Source organism: Triturus cristatus, chromosome 1_2 (assembly GCF_964204655.1).
Source record: "Triturus cristatus chromosome 1_2, aTriCri1.1, whole genome shotgun sequence".
NCBI lineage: Eukaryota > Metazoa > Chordata > Amphibia > Caudata > Salamandridae > Triturus > Triturus cristatus.
The window spans coordinates 604,310,379-604,337,566 of NC_140580.1; the positions used below are offsets into that span (position 1 = coordinate 604,310,379).

A 27,188-nucleotide genomic window follows, 5' to 3' on the forward strand; every position below is an offset into this window, starting at 1 on the left:
AACCACAGAATGAGTGAATGAACTTCTGTTTGAACAAAAATATTTTTGGGAAAGATGCTTTGCGTTAGTTGTCAGTGGATCCTGGTTAAAAGTACCATCCAAACAGCTGTCTCAAAAAAAAAAAATAGAGAAACAAGATGAGTGTTTTTGAGCCACTAAGTTTCACTTTTTGGGTGACTTCCAATGATCAATGCTTCTTTTTTCCCCTTTTCAGATCCACAGCAAAATTTCAGAAAGTGGTATTTTATTTATTTAACTTCTAAAGCATGTAATAGCCAATTGGCTGTGATACACAGTCAATTGCTACACCTTGTACCCTAGGCTTGCTTCTGAGAAGTAGTGATGGTCCAAGTAGCTGAATTTCAGATATATATGGGTATTTGAGCTGATATTTCCACTCAGGGTGACAATGGCATTTCTATATATTGGGGCTTGTCTAACCATCGTTTGTATGGGCTTCAAGTCATTCAAGATGCCGCTGGTTGTCTTTTTTCTGATGACTACTTCAAACCGAAGATCTTTCACCTTAAGACTATCCCCCCCCCCCCCCCCCCGACATCAGACTGGACTCAGACAATTTTACAGCAATTCTAAAAAGCATGGATGTGGATAGGTGGGTTCATGGTGACTCTGTTCTGTACTGGAAGAGACAGAGTTGAGCAGCATATAAGCGCTAACCCTGCACGCTGAAGTCAGTTTCCTGCTTTCAGTGCCCTTTGACGCAGATCCAAAGAGCTGCTCCCAACTTTGTCAGTCTTCTGGCGACTTAAAATTTACCTCCAATAGTGTGCCAAGCACAATGTCAGACCCAAAATGGACAGAATACAAGCATCGCCTGCAGGAAACCGATATCTGTCTCTTGTGCCTGGGCTCGGTCACGAATTTAAGCAATGCAATAAATATGCGCTCATGTACTTGGAAGCGATCTTAGACCGTGAGGCAAAACTCTATTTCAGCAAATATACGAAGAGGTCGCAGTCAAAAATTAAGTCCTGTTCCAAGTTGTGGGGCCGCTCAAAATCCCAGTCAAGGAGCTGGTTCCATGAGAAGTCTCATTCCCGATACAAGACTTTAGGTATGTACAAGTTGAAGATGAGAGGTTAGCACAAGAAACCCAAGCAGGAGTTGACCGAATCTAACCCCTCAAAATCAGATGAGAAGGCATGAAAGCATCGATCGAAAGATCATCCTCACAGTCATTTTCTGATATGTCCAAGTCCAGCTATGGGCCCTAGTATACTCCTAATTCCCCCAGCCATCAGACTCCTACAGCAAATAATGACCTTCAAGGAGGTCATGCTTCAGTTCTTTCGGACACTTGTTGTCCTGGCTGGCATGCCTTTGGGCTCACGGAGGTGGGAGGAGCTACAGTTGGACATTTGCCAGCAAGTCTTCCCTCGGCTTCAAGTAGCCTGTGGGATTTGTTTCTGGGCTCGTTATGATGCCGGTTCACATTTCTGCCCCAGTATCTCCACCAATCTCTTCCATGACAGTGCCGGCTCCACTGGTGCTGGTCTGTGCACAACTTGGATGCTGGTCTCCACCCGAACTGTTGTCAGTACGCTTCAGGCCAATGTCGCACTATGTAATTACAAAAAAGCAACCACAGAGTTCGCAATCAGACTCTAAACGTCCACCTCTGCCTCAACACCAGTACTATCAGAGGGTAGAGGCCTTATTTGGATCGGATTGTGATGCAGTTCAAGGTATGCAAATGTTACTCATGACTCCAATGATGAGGAGGTGGACAACGTGCTCCCATTCACAGTTATGATGAAGAGCTATAACTGGATTTTCAGTGGGCTGGATCCACCTTTCTCATACATGCTCATATTCGACTGGTAGGCGGCAGGATAGAAAACAATTCTCAATGTAGACCCATCACGTTAGACAGAGCAGTTTTCCAAATTATTCAAAGTGGCTACACCTTGCCTTTCCTTTCCTACCCATTTTGCTTTACCAGGTCAGAGTGGTTGTCCATGGAGCATTCCGCCATCTTGTTAAAAGCATTCAGCCTTCTGCTGCTGGAGTGCCATTGAGCATGAGCCAACTTGAGAGAGAGAAGAGGGGTGCTATTTGAACCTCTGACCTTAGGCCTAAATGTTATCTGTTCTCAGCGTACTGAATGCTTGTCTGCAGAGAGACAAACCTGAAATGTTCATACTATTTTAGATTCTGTCTGCTTTAGGTCCAGGAAAATGCATGGCGTCCCTTCACTTGCAGGACACGCATTTTCGTCTTCCCATTCTGCAATCTCAAAGGGGTTATCTTCAGTCGACAGTGGAGCCGCAACACTTCCAATTTGCCATGTTTCCCTTTGGTCTCACCGTACTCCCTTCGGGCGGCATGAAAGGGATGGCGGTGGTCGCTACCCACCTTTGGAGGTGGGGGATACATGTGTTCCTGTACCTCAAACACTGGCTCCTCAAGGTGAGCTTACCACAGTTAGTAATAGACCTCTTTCAGAAGATGGCCCAACACTTGATATCGTTGGAATTTTCCAAACAACAGTCTAAGTCCCACAAGGCCCCCAAACAGAGCACTGCCTTTTGGGGGCTGTCCTAGACACAGTGGTGTTCAAGGTCTATCCATTGATAGAAGTCTGGGATATTCAGAATGTGATTCTGATGTTATAGGCTTGAACCTGGGTTTCTGTGAGGGTGGCTGTGGAGCTTCTTGGCCTACAAGCATCATCCTTTTACTCAATGGCAGGTGGAGGTGCTGCAGTGGGAACTCCAGTTATCAGTGGGTCCAACATAAGGGCTGTCTGACTCCATCCAGATCTCTGATGAGACTACTCAGGATCTTCTCTGGTGACAGATTAGCACCAACCTTACCTGTGGCAGGCCAACCTTACCTCCCCAACCAGACTTCAAGGTTGTGACACATGTATCAATACTGAGGGGCAGATTCCGATCCGGGTCGGAAGGGCACCGAATGCGATCCGGCCGGAAAAACTGCGAGCCGTACGCGTGTTTTCCGCCCGACTCGTACTGCTGTACGAGCGAGCAAGTACGATGCGAGCTACGTAAAATTCACCGACAGATCAGTTTCCAGGTCCGAACCACTCCGTACGTCTCAGTCGTAAGCTAACCGCGGCGTGCAATGGATGCGATTCACGACCGAGCCAGTACGATGCACGCGTCGGACAGCCGGTGCGAGCCGGAGTATCCGGCTCGCAAAAAGTCCGGGTGGTTGCCTGTCACCCGCAGCCCTACGACTCGGACACAGGGAGAGACCCAAGGGTCCCCCCAACACAGGCATGTATGGTGCGGATGGCACCAACGCGTACCCACTGTAGAGAGCGCCCTTGTGCGAGACGTACCCATTCAGTCAATGGGATCCCATGTACGCGTCGTACGACCGGCTCCCATTGACTTCTACGGGAGTCCGACCGAACCGAGTCCGGCAGCATACGGCCGCATTGTACTCGCTCGGTCGGACTGCAGAACTCCGGCTAAGTCGGAAAACACTCCGGATCCGGCTCGGTTGGAGTGCTTTCCGACCCGGATCGGAATCGGCACCTAAGTGGTGATCAGAAGCCTCCGGTTTTCAGCAGAGAGCCAGCTCCACATCAACCTTTGGAACTTTCAGTGATCTACCACCATGTGGTGCCCCAACAAGTCAGCAGAGTGGGGTTCCAGGTCCTGTGTTAGGAGGCACTTCATCTCTAGAAGTGTCTGGAGCAATATCTTTCCAGTTTCCAACCATTTCACAGGATCGCTGAATGCCACAGCAGACAAGCTTAGCTGATTGTGGCTGGTAGATCAGTAAACGCGCATCCAACCCAAGGTTGAAAGGGGAGTCTTTGATCATTAAGGCATGTAGGTGGGGCAAGCACTAGTTACAGCTAGTCGCCATCAGGAAAGCCAATGGAAGACACATTCTGGCAGCAATGGGATACACAACACCACTTTCTCTCCTGCCTCAAGTTCTGAGAAAAGTCAGGAGAGACTGGTGGCCCCAAATCATCTTAAGAGTCCCGGACTTGGCCACAAGAGTATGGCACCTAGAGCTCATGATCATTTCCACTCAAATCTGGCTGCCACTTTGGGAGAACCACCTGTCTCTGCAACAGGGAAGGGTCCGGCACCCAAGTCTTGACTATCTACTCCTTCATGCGTGGATGCGGAGTGTTGGAAGTTAACTTCTTTTCACATTGGAAAATCTATTACTCTGCCAGCGTTTTTTGTGTCATCTCATCCTTCGATAGAAGAGGTTGGCTCCATCGGCTCAAAAGGACTGAGTTTCCAAATCGACCGCACAAAAGAACATCGTGTGGACGATCAGCTCTTTGTGAGATTCGCTGGTGAAAAGGCAGGCAAGGCGGTACAGAAAAAGACTAGGTCATGATTAAGGCTCCCGGTTTTATGGTATTTATTTTTTGGCCATTTCCGTCTGTAGTTATCCATATTTATTTTTTGGCCATTTTATCTGTATTTATCCATATTTATTTTGTACTTTACGTATAAATGAAGTTGTAAAACTGTACATTTCCATATCTATTTAACTGACAGACCCACACTCATATAAATGATGTCTGTCGGTTTTTAGCTATTTAAGCAGCCAAATATTACATAACAGTACACCCACTGTAATATACTAGCATTATACCATAAATGTAAGTAGACATATGCTGTTATTTGAAGAAATGTCATCCTGTTTTTAATTTCACTTGCTGTCCATCTGCTCAGCTGCTGGCCTATAGTTCATGAAAGGCTGCAGGGAGAATCACTTAAAAGAAGCACAATTTTCTGTATTTATCCACTTTAAAAAATAAATGCAGACAGAAAACACATTGCTTTCTGTCTGTATTTATCTGTAAAAATCCGTAAAAACGGAAAACAGGGAGCCTTAGTCATGATGAATAGTCATAATCTAGTAACTGCTGGCCAAAATCCAACACCTAAATGTCTGCAGGCTCACTTGACCAGGGCAAAGGCTGGTACAACAGAATTGGGAAGTTCTGGACATCTGCCAGGTTGCGACATGGGCATTGGTGCACATGCTCACAAAACACTTAGTGACTTGAGAGTCTGGTCCGAAGGGAGGGCAATTTTGTCTGCTGGGTCCTGGAAGCCCTCCTCATCTGAGTCCACTGATCAGACCCTCCTTATTTGGAGTTACTCTTGTGGTATCTGTCCTAAAGGAGAGGAATCTGCTGTAAGGAATATCCATCAGAAGAACAAATGACTTACCTTCAGTAACTTTCTTTCTGATGAATGCTCTATCTAGCCGTAGACTACTCACTGCCCTACCACCTCCCTGTTCTGTGGAACAGACTCAAACATTTTAATAGGTTTCCAAATTCGATTTCGACACACTGCCACCTGCAATCTGTGCTAAATGCTACACACCTGAAAGCAAGGTAGAAACAATATTAAGAAACTGTCATCAGTGCATGTGATTGCATTTATGTGAGGCTCTAATACGCCCTTCTGTTGCGACAGTCATCACAAAGCCAAACAGTGCCATCTAAAGATGAGGAATCGGCAGTTAAATATAGAATCCACCAGAAAGACTAAGTAGCTTATTTCTTAGTAATCAAGGAAACTAATTCCATTTCCACTCTCTCTCAATGGCTTCTCTTCTCTATGTGTAGTACATCAGCATTCCATGGATAATGTCCTGCCTATTGTTAAAAAAAAAAAAAAGTTCACATTATATCATCCCATCCCTCTAAAGGATTTCAATCTCCTACCCAAGCCCTTCTTTGGATCCCCTCTATTAAATGCTCCCATCTTGAGGGATGCACTGTGTTTTCCTTAAATCAGAATTTTAGAACAAAGGTCTTCAGCTCTTCCTTATCCCTAAGCACTTCAGATTCCCAAAAACAATTAAGCCACCTTTCTGCTCTCTAAAACCTCCTATATGTTATCCTGCTTTACCAGTAAGTTTTCAGCCTTTGAATAATTGTACACTCTAAAGGTTTCACAATCAAGCTCTCACTCAGCTTGATATCCTCCACAACACACTACTGTCCCAGATTATCGTACAGGATGTAGACGTAAACAATGGATTTCAGATATCAGAAATTAAGAGACTTTAGATCTTTTTGCTTCCCACATTTAAGCAAAAATGAAATCCTGTCTTTTAATTAGCCACTATAGGTTCTCCTTGCTTTTCTCCTTTTACAGTAGACCAAGAATACTCCCCATTGTCCTGCCTCAAAACAATATAACGTAAGGCTAGGCATAAAGAGAAAAAGAACAACTTCTACAGAAAAATGAGCCTTGTAGGGAAATTAGAGAAATACGTGTACATATTTAAGAGTTTTCTTATTTAGTTAACATTATTCATGTTTTCGAGTCCCAAGCACATTATGTAAATTACATTGGGATAAAAAGGCATTATTTGGAGTTACTTGAAAATGGATATTGACATCAGTCGGTCCAAAAACTTTATTTGCTTAATTTCTGTAGCATTAAAGCACACAAAATAAATAACATAAATCATCACAGAAAACATAATTTAAATACAATCCATCAGCATACACATAAATGAGGAACAAACAGGATATCAGTAAACTATTATAAAACAGCCCTCAAAGACACACAATCATATCATAAAATCAAGGGGCCTATGATAAAATACTTCAAACAAGTCACCCTTGTAGTATTGCCCGTTTCTGAATTTTTTAAATCTGCCATATAAAAGAGGACATTGCACAATATATCAAAGGGCAGTTTAACTGCTGCAGAAACAGCAGTGCAGGTCTGCATGGTCTAAATTTAAAAACTTTAACTATTTTCATCTAGGTATATCATAGAATGTGCAAAAGAACAAGATGTGCAAATTCGTTTGAGGTAAAAATGAAAACGGAATCTGGTTAAAACGATGTACACTCTGGATTGAGGATGAATAAAATTGTAGGCGCTCTTGGCAATGCACCAAGTTATTGGTAATCACCGATGATTTAAACTTATCCACCTCTAATCTTTCCAAAAAGGTCTTTTTCTGACATTTACTGTAGGGATAGGATTGAAAAATGTTACCTCTACTAATAGCCGAGTAAGCTTTTCATCGCCACTGTACACTGTTCCCGATACCTTGCCATTTTTCCAGTGTTGATCATCTAAAATCAGAAAAACAGGGCAATAACTCATCTCAACACACTACATAAAGGGAAAATACAAAGCTTTTGTAAAACTGCAACACATGTTCTGGCAAATCTTTGTAAAGTAAGAGCATCATCAATTGGCTTTTTTACTATCAAATAGTACTCACTGTTCAACACTTAATCCATATTCAATTACAGTAAAGAAAGACAAGTAAGGGATTATGCTTACAGACCACATTTATTTTTTGGGTGAAGCAATGAACAAATGCCACCACCTACAACCACAGGCCAGAGGGAAATACTCAAAAGAATATAATATACCCTTAAAATCCGGGGTCAAAATATAGAAAAATATTAAACAATATTGGTGTCCAACTCCCTCTTACCACTCTCCCATTCCAGCCAGGTTGTACAAGGCCTTTCAAAAAAGGCCATGTGTCTCCTATGTGAGGTTACAGATTGTATTTTTGAGAGTCACGCAATCTTTTAAGGGTAACTATGAGGTCTCTAATGTAATTATTCATTAAAACGCGTAACAAGTTATAGAATTTTGTAAGGTATATAGCTTTGATAGGGAGTCAAGTGTTTCGAAAGCTTCTGTCTTCTATTCCATGGGCATGGGGACATGGACTGTGTTTTGCATTCACATATATGTATCAAATTCAAATAACTGTCTGTCAATTTCTTGTACAAATGTAGCTTTTTTTCTCTTTTGTATCGGGGACTACAAGATATCTGAAAACATTTTCCTATCCCCTTGCCTTGTGAGAAGCCATTACTCAAATTACCCAAGGTGTCTGGTGACGTGATTTGATAGATAGAGTAAGGCCTAGTGTTGAACAGATACCATCGGTATCGCTCTAGTCCCTATAAAGCAAAGACCTGCTCGAGCATTTCAAAGGGCCAGTTACAAGTCTCAAAGAAATTCTGTCATAACACAGGGAAATGGCGCCATTGTCATGGGAGCATAAAGGTAGGAATACCCACAACAGGTAATAGTGATGAGAGACCTGTGAAAAAGCCCAAATGGAGGGCAACTTTATCCCAAACATTCTAGTACGGTCCTGGTTATAAATGATGAATGAAGCACCCAACTTTGAAATTTGATGACAGTGTGGAAAATAATGTGACGTGGCCATGAATACATTTAATTCGTGCATGGTACAACAAGGTTGGAAATGGAAGAGACTCAGGACATAAGAGAATTCATGATTTTAAACCATTTAAGTTGTGTTTGTAGAATAGGGTAATGAAAGGACAGCAGTGCTTAGAAGGGTTCTCATGCAAGTTAAGAGGAATTCTTCTTCTGTGGTTTGCAATATGTTCCCCTTAAAATCAGTGTATTACACATGTTCTGAAGTTCAGACACTTTTTGGGAATGTATAACTCACTTTCACTCATAGCTCACAAAGTACACAAAATCACCTACCTGGAGAGTTATATTCCTTCAGTCTTTCTAAAACTTCAGAGTGCTTCAAGCCCTGTACTGGCAGAGAACGAACATAGCTTGCTCCATCCTTCAAAGTAGCCATTTTGCCAGCCATATCTTCCAAGGCATTATCTAACTGTTTCTGTATCTACATGAAAAAAATAATTCAAAATTGAGTTTTAAACATGAACTTAGGTACCCATCCAGCAACACGAGAATTGCCTCCCAAGCTACTGAAAAATGTTGCTCACAATTACAAAAAGATATACATTCCGTTTAAAACTTGTATTGTGTGCAGAATATTACAAGCGGTTGAACTAATCACTGGTTGTTGGCTGGTTTACAATTAAGGTTAATAATAGTGCATAAAGTATTCCATAATTTTAACAGAAATGTTTTGTATTCGTACCCAGAATTGCGACTCCTTTACTTAAACCTTACCCGGGTATTTCTTTGTGGCTTGTGCTGAAAAATTGGACCGTTTCTATTTTTTTTCTGACTGTTGTACCTTTTTAAAGAATTTGGTTTGGGCCAATTCTTTTAATTAATCATCTGGTCAAATAGGATTCACATTTTGCTTTCACCTACCAGAGCATAGGGCTGTTTGTCAGCCCACAACAGCCCTTGGCTCTCTTGCAGTGTGACAAGATTGTCGGTCCACATGAGTACAACCACCAAAAACAAAATGCATTTTAATGCAATGGCTGAAAGGTTAACACTTTACTTTGCCCAGGCTTTGTTCTTTCCACTTTTTTATCCGTTTTTATTTTTTTGTCATCCTTATATTTTTAAATAACTCTTTATGTTGCTGTAATTCAGTGGCAATAGTAACGCTTCTTGCTCGAATAAGATGCATTTTACTGTGGTGTGCATTAAAACTAAAATTGTTTTTTATATCTGTTCTTAGAAAGCTCAGCTACTGCATTGTTACAGGTTAATGGTTGTTTTTCAAATTGAATTAAATTCAAAATAGTTTATTTCAGGTAAGTTTATAAACAGTAGAACAGAACAAAAAACAAACATCACAATAATTACAAATATAGGTATAAAGGCACATTAACACTTAGCTTCCGAGGCGTATCCCTAAATCCTCCCTCAACTCTGCCCTCCCTGTTTTGACCATCTCTTGTTATGTTGCGGGCACTTGGTCAATAAGACTTCATAACATGTACTTCCTCTAAAGATATCCAGGCCAAGTCTGCATAATTTGTTTCATATGTTGGGAATTCTAAACATAGCCAGTGTTTGTAAATTTCCCTGGAGGCAACCAGAAAATAGGCAAACAATTTTGTGTTTTTGTTGGATAAATAGGAAAAATTGCACATTCTTTTTTTAAAATGGCATCAACAAAAGATTTGAGTTGTTACAATCACCATCTCTGCAGCTTTCAGAGACAAGTAAAGTCGCAAAAAATATATGTACATATGCATTACTTTGCTACAGTCTTTGCCTTTTTAGGTCTCGCCTACGCAGCGCACATGCGCTGCATAGGAAGGAGACCTCTTGAAATCAGTTGGGTTTTTCGCTTAAAAACGTTGCTTTGCCTTCAGTGGCAGCACGTGCACGTTTGGCAATTACCTTGCGGGAGCGAGCGGCGCCATGTGCTACCAATTCGTGCGCTCGCTCCCGGAAAGTAAACGCTGTGTGACCCTGCTCTCGGAATGTGTTATTTACGCTGTTGCTTCAAAATCCCAGCTATTTAGGCAGTCTAGGTGTTTCAGTGTATCGAATGTTGCAGTGACTTGGGTGGTGCATAATGCCACGGATTGTGGTTCAATGTTCTAAGAGTGATTGTGGAGTGTGCAGAAGGCTGGAGTTTAGTTTTGACTTGTGTCTGACGTCTATTAATTATTTTAAACAAGTGCTTGAGCTGCTCAGATGCGTCTGTACAGCTGACATTTTGTCCTGAATTTTTGTCCGATCTCGACCCTTCGTCTTGAATTTTTAAAGTAACTACCCAGAATTTGCCTTCTTGTCAGATGGTCACCTTAAGTGTCTGCGTGTCAGACATTACTTAAAAAAATACCGAAACTTCTCGGGGATCAGCACTGGAGAGCCATCCCATCCCCTCATTATTCGTAGGTAATCACTTCTCGTTCAGTGTTATAATCCCCACCATCTCAATAATTCGCCGTACAACAGTAAATACCACTCAGACCTTCCATATCTTGCTGATCTTTGTCAAAGACGTTGCACGGTCTCCAGTTTGGCCACCATTTAATTTGTCTTGCTCCTCTGGTCCCGCCTCCTCGCCCTCCCACTGACTCGGCTCTCTCCCGCCTCTATTGGGAAGTCCCTTCCATAGCTTTCGGTTTCTGTTTGCAGTTCTACTCAAGTTTGTGATCGCAACAGACGGAAAGAGATAAGCAGAAACAGCCTAGAGTATATATATGCCAGTCATTGAAGGAGGGGAAAACATAGGCGCAAAAGAACAGCACGCACACAATAAATAAATCGAGAAGGAAAGATAATGAAAAGCCGGAAAAGGAGTCGGCGACCAGCGCAAAGCTTGGAGTTGACGGCGCACCGGGGCTCGCACAATGGCATTTCTACAGGTGAAGACGGAAGCCAAGCAGAAGGTGAGAGCCGCTGGGGGCCATTCACAGGTGGCAGTGGTAGCCACAGGGGGTAAAACTAGCGACTGTGGGGCAGCACGGGCACACATGCCAACATTCCCCATCCAAACAGGAGGCTCACATTTTTTTAACCCAAAAATAACTTTGCTTCAGATTTCCAAAAGTGAAAGCCACCGGGACAATTAATCGTTAACCGCCAAGTATTTTCGAAATCTCACTATTGATTGCGATGTACGGGTCAGGTGGCAGCACAAACCGGGGTGATGTGACATGTGCTCCGGACACTGGGTAGCAGCACATTACACAGTGTACCTACGCAACTCACCAGAAGTCTGCATGGCGGCAGGTGCAGTTCCGCCTACATGGTCACAGGGTGGCGCTACACTCGACGGGTGGTCTGCCAGTGATTACAGATTGGCGCATGCTTGTGACGCTTAGCGAGGCAGGCTTGTGACATTTAGTGTGGCTTTTAACGTTGGAATCATGCGCACAAAAAGCACAGCAAGCCGAATGCTGCTGGCAGAGTGACTCGGGAAGTAGGAGCTGCTGGGAAGTAGGAGCTTCTGGAAGGGGTCCACTGTGGAAGCTGTTAATGAACAGGAGTTAAACAGCTGTTCACAACACTCATGGTCAAAAACAATATATCTTGCCTTTGGGATTTATTAGCTTTCCCAATGGTTTTTAGTGGTGCTGTAGCTACAGTACTCCCTACCATTTCCCCAGGAACTGTAAAGTATGGTCTGTGGGGCAGCCGAGTGCTGCATCGATGCCAGCAGGTGGGGCCCAGGGGGCAGGTCGATGTAAGTTGGGTGTGGTTGTACATAATGTGGGCTGCGAGTTGTGGAGTTATTTGAGTATGGGTATAATTTTTGATAGTATTCTGCTATGCTGTATCTGAGACTCTGTCCCTTTGCCACACCCTGGGGTAAGCCTTGCTGCTTGCTGTGGCTACCGTAAGCGAGTTACGTGTTCAAAGGAAGACATTTGGTTATTGAATTGGAATGAAATGGAATCTTAAACCTCATAATCTCCTTATTTATTTAGTCTCTTATCTATAAACATTGGAAACACTTAAACAGGCTCAGTTAAGGTAGAACGTTCTATACCTCCCCTGCTTTGTGAAGACTAGCACTACAAGTGTTGCTGGTAAAAGGAGCACACCATAATGGTCGTTCAAAATATCTGTGCTCACACTTCCTTTCTTGTTTCTTTTACTTTCAGCACTGTATAGCAGTGTAGGTTTCCTTGTTCTCTTTCATATGCTTCTTACACCCTCTAAAATACACCCCAGTGCACTTCAATTTGCTTATGACAGACTACTAAGCTCATCTATTGCTGCCACATACCTCCCGGCACAAGTCTTATATCTTTTTTTCTCCTTCCATCCCCAAATTCCTCCCATTCCCCGCTCTACCCAAATTTTCTATTTCTTTTTTTAGCATAAATGCATAATGCATAAAAGCATAATGCACCAATAAAAGCTATCATATTCAACTGTCGGTCTAAAATAATTTGCCGGTCCCTCAATTGCAGAATCTTATAATATTGATTGGCCCTCTGCAAGCTAATGCGATTCAATAGACACTTTCTGAAGCAAAACATTTCCCAAGAAATCGTCGATATTTATTGTGGGCATGAATGCAGTAAATGCTTTACAGCTTGTTTAATAAAATGAACAACATGTGTACCTTCTGTTGGTAGTACCCATATTCAAAATGGAATCAGAAATAGTATGCACAACGGGCTTCAGTAGTTCAACCTTGGGACGCAAACACCTAATATAGGATAGATTTTCCATTTCTAAATCACATTGGGTGTTATTGGGAGTTATCTAGATGCATTTTACCATACCTATTAAATTTAACTATAAAGCCACTTCAACTGTGATTTCTTTGAGATTTGTTTTAATGCACATTATTTTGCCATGTAGAAAAACGATTTCTATTAAGCAAATATTTTTCAGTGAATTTTTCACATAAGCATTGTGAGACCGGCCTCGTGGCGTGGGCCCTCCCGACCAGCAAGTTACCCTGCTACCACGCCGAACCTCGTTGATACAGCCTTCCGACTCCCGCGGGCCAACATCCCGAGAGCCGACCAGATCCCCAACACGCATGTCCGGCCGAGGGAGAGCGAAACCCCCCCCCAAACCAGACAGAGAGGCGCCAATCCTGTCACACCTCTGGTCTCTCCCCCGAGGGAGGTTTCGATCGACCACCAGGCTCCCGGGGGGCAGGCGCCTCGCCCGCTGGGTGTCTGGAGTCCCTCCCGCACCCGCCTGAACAGATCAAAGGGCCGAGCGACAGGAAGCCCCGACACACCGCCCCCCAGGCACCAGACCCCTCTCCGTGAGGACCCCGGACTTCAAAGAGGAGGGGGGAGTATAACAAGGGGTGCTGAAGGGACGAGAGCAGAGAAGACCTGGACTGACGAGAGCCTGCTGACCTGGTCATGGCTCGATCGCTCCCCGAACCGAAGAACGCTACCCAAACTCTGAACCATCTGAGCCCTGCTGACGCTGTCGCGGCTCCCCAAACTCTGAACCATCTGAGCCCTGCTGACGCTGTCGCGGCTCCCCGAACTCTGAACCATCTGAGCCCTGCCGACGCTGTCGCGGCTCCCCGAACTCTGAACCATCTGAGCACTGCTGACGCCGTCGCGGCTCCCCGAACTACGAACCTCCGGTGCCTGCTGAGTGACTCGCGGCCCGCTCCTCCAAGAGAAACGGCAGAGATTGCCGAGAGAAGCAACATCCCCTCAGCTCGAGGATTGAGAGCTGTGCGCCGGATACCTCGCAGAGACACTGATTCAAAGACTGTCCCGCGACCCCTTTTCCCTCATCACGAGATCGCTGCCGCTTGTGGCATCAATTCTGCACCTGCCTTCCGGATCATAAACTGACAACTACCGATAAAAGTCTATTGTCTTACAACGAATTACTGTGTGGTGTCCCTCTATCCGAAGAGAGAGTAAGCGCGGCGTGTGCGATCCTAGGTACGAGACCCTTCCAGGAAGGGCCTCCCCGCTCTTGCTCGGCATAACTCTGGGAAAGGTGGGCCTCCGGGTGGTCAGGAACGCATCCGAAGCCTCCCCGGGGAACGCCTTCCAACATTTGGTGGCAGGCGACGGGATCCGAGCCAACACCTAGAGATCGTGCAGTAGACGGCTTACGCACTACCAAGAAGAAATGGAAGGGGAAACTTCCCTAGGTGCCGCAGGCACCAACCCGAGCACGACATTCCAAAAGGACCTGTTAGAATCTTATACGCACCGAAAACTGAAACAATTTTGCAAAGACCTTGGAATCGCTACCACCGGACTAAGCACGAAAGAGGACTTCCAGGGGGCATTAAAAACCTGGGTCGAGGCGGGAACTCCCCGGACACAAACAGAAGGAGAGCCTCCCAACGAACCACAAAGCCCCCCGGGGAGGAACAGCGCCCCCGAGGGGGGCCTATCCCCAGAGGAACTACAGACCGAGAAAGAGGTCGCAACCACGAACTAGAACTAGCAAAATTAAAAATCGAAGGAGAGCTAAAACTGGCGGAAAAAAAGCTGGTGGTGGAACAGTTACGCCTACAAGGAGAACTCGAGGAAAAGAAACGACAAAGAGAACACGAAGAAAGAAAACTCCAACTGGAGCACGAACGTAGCCTGAAATAGATCAAGCTCAAAGCGAAGAATGCGGAGGCCAGACCCTCGGAAACCCAACCCCTCTCCTCCACCGTGGAACCAAAGGTCCACATCCCCAAAGACGTGGTGAAAGAATACTATAAGAACGACGACATCCAGCAATGGTTCAAAGCCTACGAAGTCGCCATGACCTCCCACCGAGTCCCGCAGAAAGACTGGGGGCTGGGCTGTGGGGCCGGTTCCTGAGCGAGGGGAGAGATACCCTGCTGGACCTGCCCTCCACGGTGATGAACTCCTACAGTCACATGAAAGAGGCCCTAGTAGCCAGATATGGGCTCACCCCTGAAATGTACCGGCAACGGTTTAGAGACTGCAAGAAGATACCCGGTACCACCTGGGTGGAGTACGTGAACTTTTACAGCCGGGCCTTGGACGGGTGGATCAAGGGCAGCAAGGTCTCCACCTTTGAGGAGCTGTTCGACCTAATCGCATGGGAACACTTGTCCGCTAATTGCTTTGTAGAGCTGCGCCAGCACCTCCTGGACAGCAAACTCACAGACCCTTGGAAACTGGCCGTCGAGGCTGACTGGTGGGTAAACACCCGGGCCTCCCGGGGCCCCGTGGGAGACTACAGTCGCCACAGTCAGGGACCCCCCCGCCAGAGGGGCGGAGGGAATCAAGGCCGGCCAAGGGAACTCCCGGGGGGATCCCCGCTCAGCCCCCCCAGAGGACAACCTCCGCCCTTTCCAGCTCCACCACCGGCCAGCTCCGGGCCACCGGGGAGGCCGGGGCCCCGAGTGAGGATCACCTGTTTCCGCTGCCAACAGACCGGACACTATGCCAGCGACCCTCAATGTCCCATGTACCAGCGAACCGCCACAACAAACCAGCCGGCTCGACAAATGGCCTCCGTAGCCCTGGGGGAAGAGATGGAAGACTCCGAAGAATGGGAACCAGCCGCCATGGCCTTGGTCTCCCTAGGGGACCGGGAGATGGTCCCCGGAACGTCCCTGCCCGCCAACACGAAGAAGTACCGACAGCAGGTAACGGTCAACGTCACCGCGTCGAGGGCCTCCGGGACACGGGGGCGAGTGTCACGGCGGTTCATTGTCACCTGGTCTCCGAAGATCAGACCCTACCCGGCGCCTTTTGTCCCGTCATATCGTCAGACAATTCCGAGAGCCTCTGCCGGATGGCCCTAGTCCGCTTCGAATGGGGCGGGGGGGGGGGGGGGGGGGGAGTCACCGGCAAGTTAAAGGTGGCGGTCCGAACCTCCCAGCCCGTGGACTGCCTCCTGGGCAACGACCTTGAGAACTCCCCGTGGGGACAAGTGGAACGAAGAGCCCATCTCGAGATGATGGGCCTACCCGAATGGGTATGCGCCACCACGCGCTCAATGACTCTCAGAGTGCCTTCCTCCGAGGGGGGAGAAGCCATGCCGCTAAGCACCGCCACCATCCCCGAGGTCCAGAATACGCCACCAGGGGCCAACGACCCCCTTCTGGACGAAACAACCGCTCCCGATGAAGGGTTCGTGCCTTCCGACCCCGAATCCCTGACCGAACTCGGGGACCTGCCAGAACTGGCCCAGTGACACTGCGAAGGAGGCCCCTCCCGTGAAGAATTCTGCAAAGAACAATCCACCTGCCCGTCCCTCATTGGACCCCGACAACAGGCCGTGGCCCAAGCAGCAGGCAACCGGACCGGCACCCACTGGGTATACTGGGAAAACGGCCTCCTGAACAGCGAACAGAAGTCGGCCGAGATGGGATCGGCCCGAGTACTAGTGGTACCCCTGCGCTTCCGAAGTCTCCTCCTGGGCCTGGCCCATGATGTACCCCTGGCCGGACACTTAGGCCAAGATAAGACCTACCAACGACTCGTCACCCACTTCTATTGGCCCAAGATGCGAGCAAATGTGGAGGCCCACTGCAAGTCCTGCCCCACGTGCCAGGCCAGCGGAAAGAGTGGGGGGCAAGCGCAAGGCTCCGCTACAACCCTTCCCAGTCGTCAGTACCCCTTTTGAGCGGGTAGGAATCGACATCGTGGGACCACTGGACCTCAAGACCGCCCAGGGCCACCGGTTCATCCTCGTCCTGGTGGATCATGCCACCCGTTACCCCGAAGCCATCCCTCTCCGCACCGTGACGGCCCCCGTGGTAGGCCGGGCCTTGATGGGGGATCTTCTCCCGCGTGGGGTTCCCCCGCTTAGTCGTGAGTGACCGGGGTACGAACTTTATCTCCCGATATATGAGGTCCCTCTGGCAGCAGTGCGGAGTATCGTACAAGTTCACCACCCCGTACCACCCCCAAGGAAACGGCCTAGTCGAGCGCTTTAACAAAACACTGAAAGGAATGATCATGGGCCTCGAGGAACCCCTACGCCTGAGGTGGGACGTCCTCCTCCCATGCCTCCTGTTCGCCTACTGGGAGGTTCCACAAAAATCCCTGGGGTTCAGCCCATTCGAACTACTATATGGACACCCCGTCCGGGGACGCCTGGTCAAGGAGGGTTGGGAAACGACTCCCCGGGGGACCCCTCCGGATGTATTCCGATACATCCTGGCGCTCCGCAACCAGACCCGGAAATTCCGAGAACTCACAGAGGCGAACCTCGAAGCTAGCCAGGAAGAGATGAAGCGCTGGTATGACCAGAATGCTACGCTGGTCGAGTTTCAGCCGGGCCAACAAGTCTGGGTGATGGCCCCGGTGAAACCCTGCGCCCTCCAAGATAAATGGACTGGACCCTTCAAGGTGGTCGAGCGGAAGAGCCAAGTCACCTATCGATGTGCAGTCCCCGCGGAACCCCCTCCGGGTTCTCCACATGAACCGCCTCAAACCCCACTTTGTACGGACAGAATTGAGTTTGCTCCTGGCCACCGACGATGGGGCCGAAGAAGACACCGAGCCCCTTCCAGACCCCCTGGGGGCGAAAGAGACCAATGGTTCCGTGGAGGGGGTGAGACTATCAACCACCCTCACAGCCCAACAGTCCGACGACTGCCGCCAGCTACTAAGGCAGTTCGCGGACCTCTTCTCCCTAACCCCTGGGGTCACCAACTGGTGTGTCCACGACGTGAACACCGGCGACAGCCCGCCAGTGAGACACCGGGCCTATCGGGTCCCTGATCGGGTTCGAACCTGCATCCAGACCGAGGTGGCGAAGATGCTGGACCTCGGGGTGATTGAACCCTCCGACAGCCCCTGGGCCAGCCCGGTAGTCCTGGTTCCGAAAGCGGCTACCCCGGGTGTCGCCCCCGAGCTGAGGTTTTGCGTGGACTACCGAGGGCTCAATGCGGTCACCCGAGCGGACGCTCACCCTATCCCCCGTGCCGACCTCGGGGCCGCTCGCTACCTCAGCACCTTCGACCTGACTAGTGGATACTGGCAGATTGCCCTCACCGAGGGAACCAAGGAGCGCTCCGCCTTCTCCACCCCGGATGGGCACTACCGCTTTAGGGTGATGCCGTTTGGAATGAAGAATGCCCCGGCCACCTTCCAGCGGCTGGTGAACAGGGTCCTGTCCGGACTAGAGGGGTTCAGCGCAGCATACCTCGACGATATAGCGGTATTCAGCTCCCAATGGACCGAGCACCTCCAGCACCTCCGACAAGTCCTGCTGGCTCTGCGCCAGGCCGGCCTCACCATCAAAGCCAGCAAATGTCAAATTGGGCATGGCTCCGTAACCTATCTGGGGCACCAGGTGGGAAGTGGGCAGGTCGCCCCCCTCCAACCGAAGATCGACGCCATCTTGTCCTGGGAACCCCCCACGACCCAAACGGAAGTCCGGGCCTTCCTGGGCCTCACCGGTTACTACCGGAGGTTTATTAAGAACTATGGCAGCATCGCAGGCCCCCTCGCAGAACTAACCTCCAAAAAACACCCCAAGAAAGTACACTGGACTCCCTCCTGCCAGAAGGCGTTCGACACCCTAAAGGCCGCCATGTGCGCGGCGCCGGTGCTCAAAGCACCCGACTACTCCCAGGAGTTTGTGGTCCAGACGGACGCCTCGGAACACGGCATCGGGGCAGTCCTCTCCCAGTTCGACGACAAGGGCATAGATCGGCCCATAGCCTTCATCAGCCGAAGGTTGCTGCCCCGAGAACAGCGGTGGAGCACCATTGAGAGAGAGACCTTCGCAGTAGTCTGGGCCCTCAAAAAGCTACGCCCCTACCTGTTCGGAACACACTTCCGAGTACAAACGGATCACCGACCCTTGCGGTGGTTGATGCAGATGCGAGGGGAAAACCCCAAGTTGCTACGCTGGTCCATCTCCCTCCAGGGGATGGATTTCACGGTGGAACATCGCCCCCGGACGGACCACGCCAACGCGGACGGCCTGTCCCGATTCTTCCGCTTCAGCGAGGAGAACCCCCAAGTGGATGGGTAGTTCTCCCCGCCTTTCAGCTGGGGGGGGCACGTGTGAGACCGGCCTCGTGGCGTGGGCCCTCCCGACCAGCAAGTTACCCTGCAACCACGCCGAACCTCGTTGATACAGCCTTTCGGCTCCCGCGGGCCAACATCCCGAGGGCCGACCAGATCCCCAACACGCATGTCCGGCCGAGGGAGAGCGTAACCCCACCCCAAACCAGACCGAGAGGCGCCGATCCTGTCACACCTCTGGTCTCTCCCCCGAGGGAGGTTTCGATCGACCACCAGGCTCCCGGGGAGCAGGCGCCTCGCCCGCTGGGTGTCTTGAGTCCCTCCCGGACCCGCCTGAACTGATCAAAGGGCCGAGCGACAGGAAACCCCGACACACCGCCCCCCAGGCACCAGACCCCTCTCCGCGAGGACCCCGGACTTCAAAGAGGAGGGGGGAGTATAACAAGGGGTGCTGAAGGGACGAGAGCAGAGAAGACCTGGACTGACGAGAGCCTGCTGACCTGGTCGTGGCTCGATCGCTCCCCGAACCGAAGAACGCTACCCGAACTCTGAACCATCTGAGCCCTGCTGACGCTGTCGCGGCTCCCCGAACTCTGAACCATCTGAGCCCTGCTGACGCTGTCGCGGCTCCCCGAACTCTGAACCATCTGAGCCCTGCTGACGCCGTCGCGGCTCCCCGAACTACGAACCTCCGGTGCCTGCTGAGTGACTCGCGGCCCGCTCCTCCAAGAGAAACGGCAGAGATTGCCGAGAGAAGCAACATCCCCTCAGCTCGAGGATTGAGAGCTGTGCGCCGGATACCTCGCAGAGACACTGATTCAAAAACTGTCCCGCTACCCCTTTTCCCTCATCACGAGATCGCTGCCGCTTGTGGCATCAATTCTGCACCTGCCTTCCGGATCATAAAGATCCCTGACAACTACCGATAAAAGTCTATTGTCTTACAACGAATTACTGTGTGGTGTCCCTCTATCCGAAAAGAGAGTAAGCGCGGCGTGTGCGATCCTAGGTACGAGACCCTTCCAGGAAGGGCCTCCCCGCTCTTGCTCGGCATAACTCTGGGAAAGGTGGGCCTCCGGGTGGTCAGGAACGCATCTGAAGCCTCCCCGGGGAACGCCTTCCAACAAGCATCTTCTGGCCTAGTATAGTGGACAGAGATAATGGAAGCAAATGGATGTTTCTTTTTTTTTTTCATAGTGGATGTGGGTAAGGGACGTAAATGATCAAAAACCAAGTCAACTAATTATTTTATTATTATTATTATTAAGCAAGAAAATTTACAAACTCTTAGGTGATTTCTGCAGACTTGCAAACTGAAAAAAACCAAGCATTTGCAATGCAATGGGTCTCGCATTTACGCAAGTTTAAGCTATTGCCTTTGTAAATGACAATGTCTTTTATTTAGGTTTTAAAAAACCTTGTCGCGAGTTTAAGCTATTGCCTTTGTAAATGACAATGTCTTTTATTTAGGTTTTAAAAAACAAAACCCAAATAAAAGGCATAGGCATTTACAATATATATTTTTTAATAGGGTCATTTGTTTGTACATAATGTTTACTTGGTTATATATAACGTAACAAAAATGCTTTTTACACTTTATTATAACTTTTCAACATACTGCACAGCAGGTACACTGGTCTACAACATAGCTTAAACACATTGGCAAAGCCAATAGCTCTGGCAAAACACTTATAAGGTCCCAAAGGCGAGACCTATTGGCTATGCCAATGCTTGTTTAAAGTGGCAGACGATTTTTCCTATTTTTGTGGTTTCAACCGGATTGCAGTTTGAGGTGAAAACAGGTGCGAAACTCATGGGTTAATCTGAAAAGCTATACATTTTTAAAAAGGAGAAAAAACAAAATCAAAATTCAGCAAGGGGTCATATATATAGATCACTCATCGTTTTCGTGTTGAAACAGTGAAAATAGTCAGGGATAAAATAGCAATTGGTAACAACATTTTCATCTGTATATTTTTTGCCCCGATGGATATTTGTTTAAGTAATACGGCAGATCCTTCTGGTACACAGATGTGTAGTGTTTGCTCGTTGTCCAATAACACGCAAAACCAGGTACCAACACTGAACTGTAGGTTATAATGATATTTCATGGTGTATTGACCATGCAGCAATGTATGTTGTAAAATCTAATGAAAGAAAATGGGGATTCAGGAAATTTCGAAACTGTGCCACAAATATTAAGTTTAGGAATAGTGCTTATTTGTACATATATACATTTGGAATTCTCATACTGTCATATAATTGAGAGGGAACTGTGCTAAATACTTTCTTCCTTTCACAATTTCTTATATATAGATGCCAAAAATCGAGGGAAATTCAATTGAAATTAACAAATGTTATACTATTCTCACACTTCTACCAATACAAACAGTACCTCACTTGCCGGCTCAGAATATTGACGCAAGATGAAAGGCCGCAAAATGCAAATATTTGCCTTGCAAATTGACGCATTCGGGCAATGTGGACAGCTATATATTTAGAAATATTTACATCGTCGCTACTAATAATAAATTTGTTTACATAAAGCGTTTGAATATCGATGTGATATACAGTTTAGACTACAATAATCAATCTTTCTTCCATGTCTATGACAACAAGTCATTGTCAGGTCACGAGTTATGAGCTGTCACTTTAAATTGTGAAGGCACTCCACATGCGCGTCATGTGATCAAGGCCTCCTGAAGGCCAAAACGCGTTATGGCGGTGGTGCAGGGCATGAAATAAAAATTATACCACCACAATTTGGGTCAGCTTTCGTCTGTTCCTGGCTGAAAGTATATATCTATATCTATATTCACTGAAAAAACCATAGGTTTCACACACGTTATAGTTAGGAATTAGCATTTAAAAAACCTTGCAAATTCACTGAAAAAACCATAGGTTTCACACATGTTATAGTTAGCTGGACATTTTACTGATAAAATACCAATGAAATTCCCCCGTTATAGTTAGTGCAGGCAACTATAACTCACGCGACCGCAATCCTCTGCTGATGACATATGTGTCTTTATGAAAAAAAAATATTTGTAATATATGTATAGCTAAAATTTAATGTTAGAAGACATGGGCAAATAAGTGTCTAAATACAGTATTAGCATCAGCAGAGGATTGCGGTAGCGTGAGTTATAGTTGCCTGCACTAACTATAACGGGGGAATTTCATTGGTTTTTTATCAGTAAAATGTCCAGCTAACTATAACATGTGTGAAACCTATGGTTTTTTCAGTGAATTTGCAAGGTTTTTTAAATGCTAATTCCTAACTATAACGTGTGTGAAACCTATGTTTTTTTCAGTGAATTTGTACGGTTTTTTAAATGCTAAGTTACTTTATGCCATACGTGGCGTGCGCGCCCAGTTAACGCAGTTCGTTCCGTGCGCGCACGGTGCACTTCGCGCACCGTTTCGTACGGTAAGCGTAATCGGCGATTTTTCGAAAAAAAATAAAATTGAATTTTTGGCCTTGGGGGTTCTTTGGGGACACCATCATCAATGCTAGGTGGTTAGGAACTGAATACATTGCCCCTTTAGATGTTTTTAGCCTTTGTTTTTGCTGCCTCACTTAGAGTGCGAGAGAGAAAATGGCGGCGGCCGCTTCCTGGTTTCGACCGATTCGAATGTTTACTTAGATCTAACAGCCAATCAGAATCGCGCTCGCGCACGGCACCGTACGCGTACGGTAAGCTTACCGTAAGCGCTCTGTAAGCGCACCGTAAGCTGCCACAGATATATATATTGATTTAAATGCTATTTTCTCAGGATCTACTGAACAGATTTACACCAAACCTACAAAAGGCACTTCCTTGACCTGAGGACTACCTCTCTGCCAAATTTCAAGTAACTCTGTTCAGCCGTTCAGGCTGCAGCTGTGTCTAAAGGTCCTATGGAAAAATGCATGGGAAAAACACGTTTTGGGACCCCCCTTTTTTCTCAGCCCCCGCTTGACGAATCCCCCCCGAGACTTTCAGGGTAGGAGCGGAGCGCCCCACCTATTTTGAAAATTTCGCGAGGATTCGTCGACCGGCGCCAAAGTTATTCCAAATAGAATGTTGCGGATTTCCTATGGAAACAGGGTCCTAACTATAACTATCTACTGGCGACCGCCAGTAGATAATCTATATCTATATATATCTCCTACTGGCAGTCGCCAGTAGGTAGATATAGTTAGGACCTATTTTCCATAGGAAAACCGCAACATTCTATTTGGAATAACTTTGGCGCCGATTGACGAATCTTCGCGTAAGTTTCCAAACATTTGGCCAGCTCCGGTCCACTCCTATCCTGAAAGTTTCACGGTGATTCGTTAAGCGGGGGCCGAGAAAAAAGGGGAGTCCCAAAACGCGTTTTCCCCATGCATTTTCCCATAGGACCTTTAGCCGCAGCTACAGCCCGAACTGCTGAACGGAATTACACCAAATTTGGCAAAGATGTAGTCGTCAGTTCAGACTCGTGCCTTTTGCTTAAATAGTGTAAATCCGTTCAGTAGTTCCTGAGAAAATTAGAGTTAAAAGTACATATATATCTATGGCCGCGGAGGATCCGCGCTCCCTCCCGATCACGAGCTGAATTTTAATTGGCTGCCAACACTCTGAATCAGGAAGTGTTGGCAGCCATCTTGTGAATCGGTAGAACCGAGGCACAAGAAAGTCAAAAAAACAAGCATTTGCAATGCAATAGGTCTCGGATTTATAAGAGTTTGAGCTATTGGCATTGTAAAATTACAATGCCTTTTATTTATGTTTTGGTTTTAAAACAAATAAAAGGCATTGTCATTTACAATGTCAGTAGCATAAACTCGCATAAAAGCAGTGTGTGGAGTGCAGCAGTGTGCGGCATGCAGCAGTGTGCGGCGTGCAGCAGTGTGAGGCGTGCAGCAGCGTGAGGCGTGGAGCAGCTTGCGGCGTGCAGCAGTGTGAGGCGTGCAGCAGTGTGAGGCGTGCAGCATTGTGAGGCGTGCAGCATTGTGAGGCGTGCAGCAGTGTGAGGCGTGCAGCAGTGTGAGGCGTGCAGCAGTGTGAGGCGTGCAGCAGTGTGAGACGTGCAGCGGCGTGCAGCAGTGTGAGACGTGCAGCAGTGTGAGGCATGCAGCACTGGTAGCGTGCAGTGGCTTGCAGCAGTGTGCGGCGTGCAGCAGTGTGCGGCGTGCAGCAGTGTGCGGTGTGCAGCAGTGTTTCGTGTAGCAGTGTGAGGCATGCAGCACTGTGGCGTGCAGCGGCGTGCAGCAGTGTGCGGCGTGCAGCAGTGTTGTGCAGCATGCTGCAGTGAGTAGTGCAGCAGTGTGTGGCGTGCAGCAGTGTGTGGCGTGCAGCAGTGTTTCGTGTAGCATTGTGCGGTGTGCAGCAGTGTGTGGCGTGCAGCAGTGTGTGGCGTGCAGCAGTAGGCGGCGTGCAGCAGTGTGCGGCGTGCAGCAGTGTGTGGCGTGCAGCAGTGTGCGGCGTGCAGCAGTGTGCGGCGTGCAGCAGTGTGAGGTGTGCAGCAGTGAGGCGTGCAGCAGTGTGAGGTGTGCAGCAGTGTGAGGCGTGCAGCAGTGTTTTGTGTAGCATTGTGCAGCGTGCAACAGTGTGTGGCGTGCAGCAGTGTTTTGTGTAGCATTGTGCGGCGTGCAGCATTGTGTGGCGTGCAGCAGTGTGCGGCGTGCAGCAGTGCGTGGCGTGCAGCAGGGTGTGGCGTGCAGCAGGGTGTGGCGTGCAGCAGGGTGTGGCGCGCAGCAGGGTGTGGCGCGCAGCAGGGTGTGGCGCGCAGCAGGGTGTGGCACGCAGCAGTGTGCGGCGTGCAGCAGTGTGCGGCGTGCAGCATTGTTTCGTGTAGTAGTGTGAGGCATGCAGCACTGTGGCGTGCAGCGGTGTGCAGCAGTGTGCGGCGTGCAGCAGTGTCGTGCAGCATGCAGCAGTGAGTAATGCAGCAGTGTGCAGCAGTGTGTGGTGTGCAGCAGTGTGCGGCGTGCAGCAGTGTGTGCCGTGCAGCAGTGTTTTGTGTAGCATTGTGCAGCGTGCAACAGTGTGTGGCGTGCAGCAGTGTTTTGTGTAGCATTGTGCGGCGTGCAGCAGTGTGTGGCGTGCAGCAGTGTGTGGCGTGCAGTAGTGTGTGGCGTGCAGCAGTGTGTGGGTTGCAGTGGCATGCAGCACTGTGTGGCGTGCAGAAGTGTGTGGCGTGCAGCAGTGTGAGGCGTGCAGCAGTGTGCGGCGTGCAGCAGTGTGCGGCGTGCAGCAGTGTGCGGTGTGCAGCAGTGTGCGCAGCAGTGTGCGGCGTGCGGTAGTGTGCGGCAGTGTGCGGCGTGCAGCAGAGTGAGGCGTGCAGCAGTGTGAGGCGTGCAGCAGTGTGAGGTGTGCAGCAGTGTGCGGCGTGCAGCAGTGTGAGGCGTGCAGCAGACTGTAATCCAGCAGTGTGTAATGCAGCAGTGTGCGCAGCAGTGTGTGGCAGTGTGCGGCGTGCAGCAGTGTGCGGCGTGCAGCAGTGTGCGGCGTGCAGCAGTGTTTCGTGTAGCAGTGTGAGGCATGCAGCACTGTGTGGCGTGCAGCGACATGCAGCAGTGTGCGGCGTGCAGCAGTGTCGTGCAGCATGCAGCAGTGAGTAATGCAGCAGTGTGTGGCGTGCAGCAGTGAGTGTGCCGTGCAGCAGTGTGTTTCGTGTAGCATTTTGCGGCGTGCAGCAGTGTGCGGCGTGCAGCAGTGTGCGGCGTGCAGCAGTGTGCGGCGTGCAGCAGTGTGTGGCGTGCAGCAGTGTGTGGCGTGCAGCAGTGTGTGGCGTGCAGCAGTGTGTGGCGTGCAGCAGTGTGTGGCGTGCAGCATTGTGCGGCATGCAGCAGTGTGCGGCGTGCAGCAGAGTGCGGCGTGCAGCAGAGTGCGGCGTGCAGCGGCGTGCGGCGTGCAGCGGCGTGCAGCAGTGTGAGGCGTGCAGCAGTGTGAGGCGTGCAGCAGTGTGAGGCGTGCAGCAGTGTGAGGCACGCAGCAGTGTGAGGCGTGCAGCAGTGTGAGGCGTGCAGCAGACTGTAATCCAGCAGTGTGTAACGCAGCAGTGTGCGCAGCAGTGTGTGGCAGTGTGCGGCGTGCAGCAGTGTGCGGCGTGCAGCAGTGTTTCGTGTAGCAGTGTGAGGCATGCAGCACTGTGTGGCGTGCAGCGACATGCAGCAGTGTGCGGCGTGCAGCAGTGTCGTGCAGCATGCAGCAGTGAGTAATGCAGCAGTGTGCGGCGTGCAGCAGTGAGTGTGCCGTGCAGCAGTGTGTGGCGTGCAGCAGTGTTTCGTGTAGCATTTTGCGGCGTGCAGCAGTGTGCGGCGTGCAGCAGTGTGCGGCGTGCAGCAGTGTGCGGCGTGCAGCAGTGTGCGGCGTGCAGCAGTGTGCGGCGTGCAGCAGTGTGCGGCGTGCAGCAGTGTGCGGCGTGCAGCAGTGTCAGGCGTGCAGCAGTGTCAGGCGTGCAGCAGTGTCAGGCGTGCAGCAGTTTCAGGCGTGCAGCAGTTTCAGGCGTGCAGCAGTTTCAGGCGTGCAGCAGTTTCAGGCGTGCAGCAGTTTCAGGCGTGCAGCACTGTGAGGCGTGCAGCAGTGTGCGCAGCAGTGTGTGGCGTGCGGTAGTGTGCGGCGTGCGGTAGTGTGCGGCGTGCAGCAGAGAGGCGTGCAGCAGTGTGCGGCGTGCAGCAGTGTGCGGCGTGCAGCAGTGTGCGGCGTGCAGCAGTGTGAGGCATGCAGCACTGTGGCGTGCAGCGGCGTGCAGCAGTGTGCGGCGTGCAGCAGTGTGCGGCGTGCAGCAGTGTCGTGCAGCATGCAGCAGTGAGTAATGCAGAAGTGTGCAGCAGTGTGCGGTGTGCAGCAGTGTGCAGCGTGCAGCAGTGTGTGCTGTGCAGCAGTGTGTGGCGTGCAGCAGTGTGTGGCGTGCAGCAGTGTGTGGCGTGCAGCAGTGTGTGGCGTGCAGCAGTGTGCGGCGTGCAGCAGTGTGCGGCGTGCAGCAGTGTGCGGCGTGCAGCAGTGTGAGGCGTGCAGCAGTGTGAGGTGTGCAGCAGTGTGAGGCGTGCAGCAGTGTTTTGTGTAGCATTGTGCAGCATGCAACAGTGTGTGGCGTGCAGCAGTGTTTTGTGTAGCATTGTGCGGCGTGCAGC

The 27,188-nt window shown here is 49.3% G+C and overlaps 1 protein-coding gene across 1 annotated transcript in view; it reads right to left on the bottom strand.

The window, feature by feature from the left end:
- The window catches only part of SGPL1 (sphingosine-1-phosphate lyase 1), a 416,168-nt gene that overhangs the window by 222,812 nt on the left and 166,168 nt on the right, over window positions 1–27,188 (bottom strand). Inside the window, exons 4-5 of the mRNA XM_085607136.1 lie at window positions 8,490–8,637; window positions 6,996–7,075 (exon numbers count right to left, since the gene is read on the bottom strand). Coding sequence (XP_085463262.1) covers window positions 6,996–7,075; window positions 8,490–8,637 — 228 coding nt within the window. The remainder of the gene's footprint in view (window positions 1–6,995; window positions 7,076–8,489; window positions 8,638–27,188) is intronic.